General features: G+C 46.5%; 1 protein-coding gene across 1 annotated transcript; it reads left to right on the plus strand.

Moving 5' to 3' along the window:
- The first annotated feature begins 1,474 nt into the window (after positions 1–1,474).
- Positions 1,475–7,735, plus strand: MRPL44 (mitochondrial ribosomal protein L44). Its single transcript, XM_027738938.2, has 4 exons — positions 1,475–1,668; positions 1,976–2,444; positions 3,370–3,548; positions 4,781–7,735. The coding sequence occupies exons 1-4, from the start codon at positions 1,490–1,492 to the stop codon at positions 4,950–4,952; spliced, it is 999 nt and encodes a 332-aa protein (XP_027594739.1). The 5' UTR covers positions 1,475–1,489; the 3' UTR covers positions 4,953–7,735.

Below are 7,735 nucleotides of genomic sequence, written 5' to 3' on the forward strand. Positions count from 1 at the left end.
TTAGTCTTTGAAGTAACTAGTAGTAGTGGCCTGAACAGCTCCAAAGCAGCAGGGGGGCATGTGTAGGCTCCCTCCCCCTGCCTGGTGTGGTGGTGGTGTTTGGGAAGCCAGCCTGCTGTCCTCCAGCACCGGTCAGTTTAAACATCCCCTGCTCATCCCATGCTCCAGCACCTTTTTTGGTAGACACTGTGGGGGGGGGGTGCTGGTGGCTTTGTGCCCCTGCAAGGCTGCAACTGCCACTGCCCTGCAGTGCTGTACAGCCACAGCCCCTTCCCTAGGGAGTGTGGAACAACTGAGACTGTCAGTGTGCAATGACACCAAAACACTGCTTGAAGGCGACCTTCCTTAGAACAGCTGGACCCAGACCACTGTGCAGGGCCATTTTTTGGGCTCTAGAGGTGCACAGACAGGTGAAGAGATGATGATCCTCGGTGGATGCAGAAGAGAAGGACCCAGAGCCTATTTCAGTGCTGTCCTCGCTCACCCTGCAGCACAGAGGGCACGGAACAGTCCCGGGGCTGCCTCTGCACAGAGGGACCCCGGGCTGGGATGGCCGCGGGTGCCCAGCACAGCTGGTCCTGGTAAGGACAGGTGGTTCCGGGAGCATCAGCATGAGGAGCCCTAAGGATTTTGATATCAGCGCTGCCAGTGCCTGAAAGAATGCTGCCCTCATACCTTTCCTGTGCTCTTTGTGTCCTCTTGGTGGTGTGTGGCTGCTGCCCTGCTGCACAGGCTGCTGTCCCTGCTTCCTTGGCATCTCTGCATATGGCTGTGGCATATGTTGTTTCTGAGCTTTGTTTACTGTATCATGTAACTCCATCGGCTAATTTGGGGTGTTTGCTGTGCATGTTTTCTTATCATGAATGTTGAAGCGTGTGCCTTTGTCTTTTAGTGAAAGACAATATGAAGGGCCAGGCCTGCTTTGCACAATTTCTGTATTTTCATGAGTTTTATACCATGACCTTTATGCTGAAGGTGTACTGTATGAACTCTGATGGTGCAAATGAGGGTTGAGAGATTGTACAAAGAATTGTACAGGCGATACTTCAAAATAAAGCTTCTTCTAAGGGCACAAAACCGGACTTTGTCTTGCACGTGGGAATGGAACGCGACGAGATTTCAGGAACGCCTCCCCCCGAGGGGCCGCCCGTGGGGCACGTTCGGGAAGCGCCGCTGCCCCGGGACCTGCCCGGAGCTCCTCGGTCACCCCGGGACCCGCTCCCGGCCCTTCGGTCCCCCCGCGCCGCCGCTCCGCCCTCCCAGGGCTCTCCTGCCGAGGGCCGGCGGCAGCCCGGCCTGAGGGTCCCGCCCCGAAACGCCCCGAGGGCCCAAGACGGGACACCCGGCGTTGCACTGCCCCGCTCCCGTCCCCGCTCCTCTCCCCGGCGGTGCTCGGGGCCGGTTCCGCTGCCCCGGCCGGGAGCGCTTCCTCCCGGAACCAGCGGGGCGGTCCCGGGGCGGTCCCTGCCCGTCCCTGCCCTCACCCGCCATGGCCGCGCGGCTGCTCCTGCGGGCGGCGCGGCCGCTCCTGCCCCCGGCCGGGCCCGGGCGGGGCGCGCTGGGCACCGCGCTCGGCGCCGCGTTCAGCTCCGGGCCGCCCCCCGAGAAGAAGCGATGGCTCCGAGCGTACCTGGAGATGCAGCGGCTGCAGGCGCCGCCGCAGCGGCGGTGAGGGCCGTGCGGGGCAGGGCGGGGCTTGGGGAAGGGATGCAATAACGGCCCCAGAAATCGGGAAAATCAAAACGTTTAGGCGCCATCTGGTCCCGCTTTGGAGCGGGATGGGTTTGGCTCCGCAGGTCGGCGTAGCCCCGGTTGAACGTGGCAGGCAGGGGGTGATGCGGAACCAGCAGGATGCGGATTTAAATACTGGGTTTGGTGCTCAGACACAGTTTTTTGTTTCCTGTCGAGCAGCCCAAGGGCGCGGTGCTGCTCGCGGGTAACTCGCTCTGTCCCTGAGCCCGTGTCCTTCCCGCAGGTCCGAGCAGCCCAACTGGGATTACCACGCCGAGATCCAGGCCTTCAGCCACCGCCTGCAGGAGAACTTCTCTCTGGACCTTCTCAAGACGGCGTTTATCAATTCCTGTTACATCGAGAGCGAGGAGGCGAGGCGCCGGCAGCTCGGCGTGGACAAGGACACGGTTGCCCTCAGCCTCCAGGATAACACCAAACTTGCGGAGCAGGGGCTGCGCTTCGCCCGCGCTTACCTGACACAGTGCTTTGAGGGCGCCTACCCACATTTACCTGCCAAGGGCGTAGAAGCGCTTGTTAATTTTCTTACCGGTCAGGAACTTGTCTCGTACGTGGCTAAAAACCTGGCTATCCAAGACCTGACGCTTTGCAGGGACTTTCCAGCCCCACCACAGGTGCTGCAGAGGACGTTCCTCGCGGTGATAGGAGCCCTGCTGGAAAGCAGCGGGTCAGAGAGGACGGGCATCTTTGTCCGGGTAGGTCCAGTAAACATTGTTTTGTACCTCGATCCGGGGACGTCCCCAGAAGTTTGACAGTACCTGTAACAAGACAATTTAATAATGAGATCTGTTGGTTGGTGGCAGTGGTCAGGTGGGGTTTTGGGTTTTTGTGTTGGGTTTTTTTTCATTGAGAAGCTGATCGAGTACATAAAATCATACATTTCTGGTTTATAATGGTGATATTAGTATTGCTGACACTTGCTAAGGGAAAGCATTATATTCCATGCACTCTGGTATCAGATAATGAAATTATTCCATGTGAGATCACATATATCTTAAATTAAAAAAAATAAATTATATAATCAGGGACTGAGTTTATAGGTTTTGCATGTAGGAGTGTGAGCACCTAAACATATTTCATACAAAAGTGTTGAATTCAGTGTAACAAAGTAGTTTTAGTAGCTATTGTAATTTCAGTCATGCTTTTAACTTATTTTTAGTTTTGCAATGGAGAAATGTTTGTTAAAATCATAGGGAGGTCTCTTTAAGAGCAAGTAGGAGTTTACAAGCAAGAGAATAATCCAAACAGGTTGAAGTCCTAAGGGTTTGCCTGTTCCCTTCAGCCTCTGTGCAGAACTCAAGTTCTTGCTTAGCCCCAGCCTGTTGCTGAACTCATATCTGTGCACAGGCGTTGTCACAGGTCCTCTCTCAGGTTGGTGCTGTCCCTTCCCTGGGTCTGGAGGTTCACTTTGCCCTGGACACACATCTGTCAGTGGCTAAACCAGAACCGGAGCTGCTCAGTGTATCAGCTCTGCTGTGCTGGGATGGGGCACTGAGGCAGCTGCCTCGTTCATTTCACAGTTTATTGTCAACTCTATTAATGCCTCTTCACACTGTATTTTCATTAGGAGACACCTGAAGCTCAAGCCATTAATTGTAATATCTAAATATTCTTGTTTAGGACTTCTTAATTCCCCAGCTGATCGGAAAAGACCTGTTTGAGATCTGGGAAGTTGTAAATCCTATGGGCTTACTGGTGGAAGAACTGACCAAGAGGAATATCTCTGCTCCAGAACCAAGAATTACCAGACAGTTGGGAGTCAGCACAGTTCTGCCAGTGTACTTTGTTGGGTTGTACTGGTTAGTACAATATTAATTTAAAATGACATGGATTTAATTGGGGGAGAGGGGAGGAGGGAAGATGATTTTTTACTTTTCTACTCATATGCTGTTTGGTCAAGTTGTTAGAGAAAAGAAACCTTACAGTGACTTCTGTATAAAATCAGCCATTTGAGTGCTGGCCATAGCTCAGTGGTGATGCATAGACAGTCTCTGACTAAAGGGCTTCAGAGGCTAAATGGGGTGCACCAGAGAGCCTGGGGGTGTGTTCTGGGTGACCTGTCACGGGAACTTTGTGAACATCATAACTGCATGGCTGTGGAGGGATCACATATCCTGGGCTTTGGAGGGATCACATATCCAGGGCTTTGGGAAGGGTAGGGTCACCAAGGGAGGTGGGATTGAAGAGAGTCTCATTTTATATTCCAGAGAAGGTTTTTAACTTTCAAATCACAGGCACTGAAAACTAGGCAAGAGGAGTATCTGTGTCCAGGGAAGACTTAGGAAGTGCCAGTTGTCCCTGGTGCATTTGTGTCAGGTGAGGTCAGCCCTTGTCCTGGTCTCTTGCCCCTGGGTGACATCGCTTCTCTGGGGCAGGACAAAACCCACATCACTGCTGCTCTGCTAAATGAGCTGCAGATAAACACGTGGGAAGGTTGCCTTAACTTATTCTGATTTATCATGCTTTGGTTTATATGCCTTCTAAGATTTATCTTATAGAAGAGAAAGGAACTTGGATTATTTTTCTTCTGGGATCCCTGGTGTCCCTTCAACAAACTGCTCCTATTCAGTGCCCACCGGTGTTGATTAAACAGAGCTGAGCACGTGCTTCATAACAGAGAGAGTTTTGCTATCAGTCCTTCTGAAGCAGTTTGAAAATGCTTCCTTACCAGGGGAGGAGACAAGACAAAGGCATTTCAGTTCCTGTTTAAGCGAACCAGAGTAATGAATTTACATATTTTAAGAGGGTTAACAAATTGAATGCTGTAAAGAATCAGTGATATGCTAGGAATGTAAATGAACAGAGTGGTGTTATTCCAAGAAATGGACACATTTCTGACCTGAGTTTCCATTGTTGAATATACAATCACTTATCTTTGCAGGAAAGACCAACAGGAATGTTTAAATTGTCTGTATATCTTCAGTATTCCCAGAACACTGGAGAAAAAAACAGTCTATTTTTTTCATGGTACGCAGCAGCGCTGATGATTTCATGACGAAAATGTTTGTAATTTTATTTTCTTTTCCCCAAGTGATAAGAAGATTTTAGCTGAAGGCCCTGGGGAGACTCTGCTCGCTGCAGAGGAAGAAGCTGCGCGGGTGGCCCTGCGGAAGCTCTACGGGTACACAGAGAACAGGAGACCTTGGGACTACTCGAAACCCAAACAAGGACTGGCAGCTGAAAAGGCAATCAGCAGCAACTAGAATGCTAAAAGACATTTCTGGTTTCTCGTAAGAATTAAAGGTTTCCATGCTGAGTATAGATGTATTTAGAAAAGCAAAATTCAGTTGGTTTTTCTGGTCTTCAGTGCTTGAAACTTTCAAGTCAAGTACGGTATTAAAATGAATAAAGTCTTTTTGTTTTGCACAATGTTTAATATTTTCTCATTTTTCTAAACATAAAAAAATAGCCTTAATATGAACTTTTGCCTTTTGGCTGAGTTTTCATATATATCACCTTTTTAGTGATATTTAATGATGTGTGACAAAACCTGTATAGAAACAGGTTTAATGAATGCTTCCTTGGAGATTGTTTAGAGAGGATTGTTAATAAGAGGAGTTGAATTAACAATCTTTGGATTGAATCTGGACTTATTTGTCCTTAACCTTGTGAAAACATCAAATGTGGTGATGATACTGACACTGGTGGTGATCCAAACTTTTGAGGTCTTACTGCTTGCATGCAAATTTTATTTGCCATGCACATTGTTAGAGCACGAAAGGTTTCTAAAATTTGTAGAAATGTCTCTATTGCAAAACTAGAAATAAGTGAAAATAAGGATCATGAAGGCCTGACCCACAGATATTGGGGAACATGATTTCGTGATAGGCTATAAAATAAGGTTTTTCTTATTTTCTCTTTTTTTTCTCTTTTTGGTACTTCTGTTTAGTCCATGTACTTTAAGTGATCATGACAGAAGTACTGGATTTAGTGAAATCAGTGTTTTGTTTGTACTATCTTGTAGCTATTTTAATATAACTCCAAATAAATGGAAAGACACTTAGGAATAACTCAGGTACCTGCATGATATTCCTGTTAAATGCCATAGAAACTGAGCATGTCTACCAGAGGGCTACAGATATGTGAGGACTGTGGCTCTTTTTAAATGATTTTCTTAAAAAATGTGGAAGAGTCTATTACAAGCTGGGACTGAGCCCTGAAAGGAAGAAGCTGGATGTAGGACAGTGGTTCAGGAAGTGTTTCCTGTTTTATCCCATTGTGAGCAGAAGAAGACACCAGGTAAATGTGCTTTCACTCTTGGGGGTGGAAAAAGGCAGATGGCAATTCATCCAGGTTTGATGTTGCTGTCCAACACCCATCACTTGATGGAATCAGTGAAGGACACGTGGCAGCCAGAGGTCCCGGCTCAGCCGTGGCTGCTGAGCAGGTCTGTGGCTCCTTCCCTCCCGGCCCTGCCGTGACAGTGAGCGCTGACTCTGCCCGATGCAAACAGAGTTGTCGGTGTATCCAAGCAAAAGAAGGGTCTGTCCGTGATCCAGGAGTGTCTCCAGACTCGCTGTGACCTGCATCTTACCCCTGAACGAAACGCTGATGTGGCTGAAGAGCAGCAAAAGCTCCCTGCTGCGTTCTGGGCTGGGGGATCACTGGTGTGAAAGCTGGAAAACAAAAAAAGAGAGCAGAAGGATCAGTGGAGCATAAAATGTGCGTAAAATCGCTTTAGTGAAAAATTCCAGCCAGGTAATCTATTACTGCTTACATAAGCAAAGGCAATAAGGTCAGTCTGTTCCAGGGGAATAATAGCAAAATTTGAAAAAGATGGTTAAATGACTCATGCTATTTTTAGTTTCCAGATGAGGTTATTTCTCTTTACCTATTTTAAAAGGACAGTAGTGAAGGTGGGTTTTTTTACAGCCAAAATTTGATTTACCTACTCTTTTTTTATATACATATTTATGTATTTTGAGATAGAGAAAAAAGCAAATTTCTGGCAGTTTAATTTAAGATCTGCTTACTGTGGCTTTATAGTTTGGAATATGGGCCTAAGTCATAGGAGAAGAGGATTACTGAATACTGTGCTGAAAAAAGCTGAGTAATGCAGGACGAATCAGTTTACTGTGTGGCACATGTATGAAATGTATTGAGCTCAAGTGGAAAGACAGTTTGGGGACATGGAAAGAAAGGACTGGGTTTTTATAGAGGTGTGAGTGAAAAATGAGTTTTTATAACAAAACGTGTCCTATTTTCAAGCTTCCAAAGGTCAAAAAAACATTTTATATGGTACCTGTGCTTTGACTTCTGGCACTTCAGCATATATTTCAGGATTTACAGTTGTAGTAGTGGAATAATTTACACACTTCAGATTAACAACATTTTTCCTTGTTTTTTGAATCAGTATCCATAAACAATATCTAAGTGGTGTTAAAAGATTGTTTAGATTTACAGAAATCAGTATCTACAAAGTCTGGAGGAAATGGCAGCTCAGAAACATTGTTCATGAAATTCCATGACAGTTTTGTTGTCTGAAAAGTGCTTTATGAGCTGTTTGCATTGGTTCTGACCCAGGTGCTGAGTACAAGTGCATTTCCATCTCCCAGTGCTTGTTCCTTTCACAGAGTCACGTTTTATTTATCTTTCAGAGAAGGCAACAGATTGAGCAGCATGTCAGTAATGACTGACAGGAAGGAATCAGGGCAGTTTATTCTTGCAACCTATTGAAGAACTCATTGATTATGAATATTATATTTGTAAAGTCACTTAACAGTAGGATGCTAAAGTAGTTCTTTAGCATTTATGGAATTTTGGAATAAGTTAACATAATCTCAAGAATCAACTTTGATTATGCTTTCCTGTATAATACCTTCTAGCCCTACCTGATGCAGATATGTCTGTTACTGCATTTGCATTTCTCCTGCCTTTAACTCATTCAAACCTTGTCTCCTAATCAAGATTTTTATGTTAAGTGAAAATTGTTAGTTGTTGCTGTGACTTAAAGACAGGAGATTAAAACACAATCAATTCACTGTTA

The sequence above is a fragment of the Pipra filicauda genome, unplaced genomic scaffold (genome assembly GCF_003945595.2).
Source record: "Pipra filicauda isolate LSUMZ 115617 unplaced genomic scaffold, ASM394559v2 scaffold387_size670060_pilon, whole genome shotgun sequence".
Taxonomy (NCBI): domain Eukaryota; kingdom Metazoa; phylum Chordata; class Aves; order Passeriformes; family Pipridae; genus Pipra; species Pipra filicauda.

Bases quoted from the DNA above. Each gene is read 5' to 3' on its own strand.
- MRPL44 (XM_027738938.2), top strand. From the start codon at position 1,490: ATGGCCGCGCGGCTGCTCCTGCGGGCGGCGCGGCCGCTCCTGCCCCCG. The intron at 1,669-1,975 runs GTGAGGGCCGTG...TCCTTCCCGCAG, and splicing joins CAGGCGCCGCCGCAGCGGCG to GTCCGAGCAGCCCAACTGGG. The intron at 3,549-4,780 runs GTTAGTACAATA...CTTTTCCCCAAG, and splicing joins TACTTTGTTGGGTTGTACTG to TGATAAGAAGATTTTAGCTG.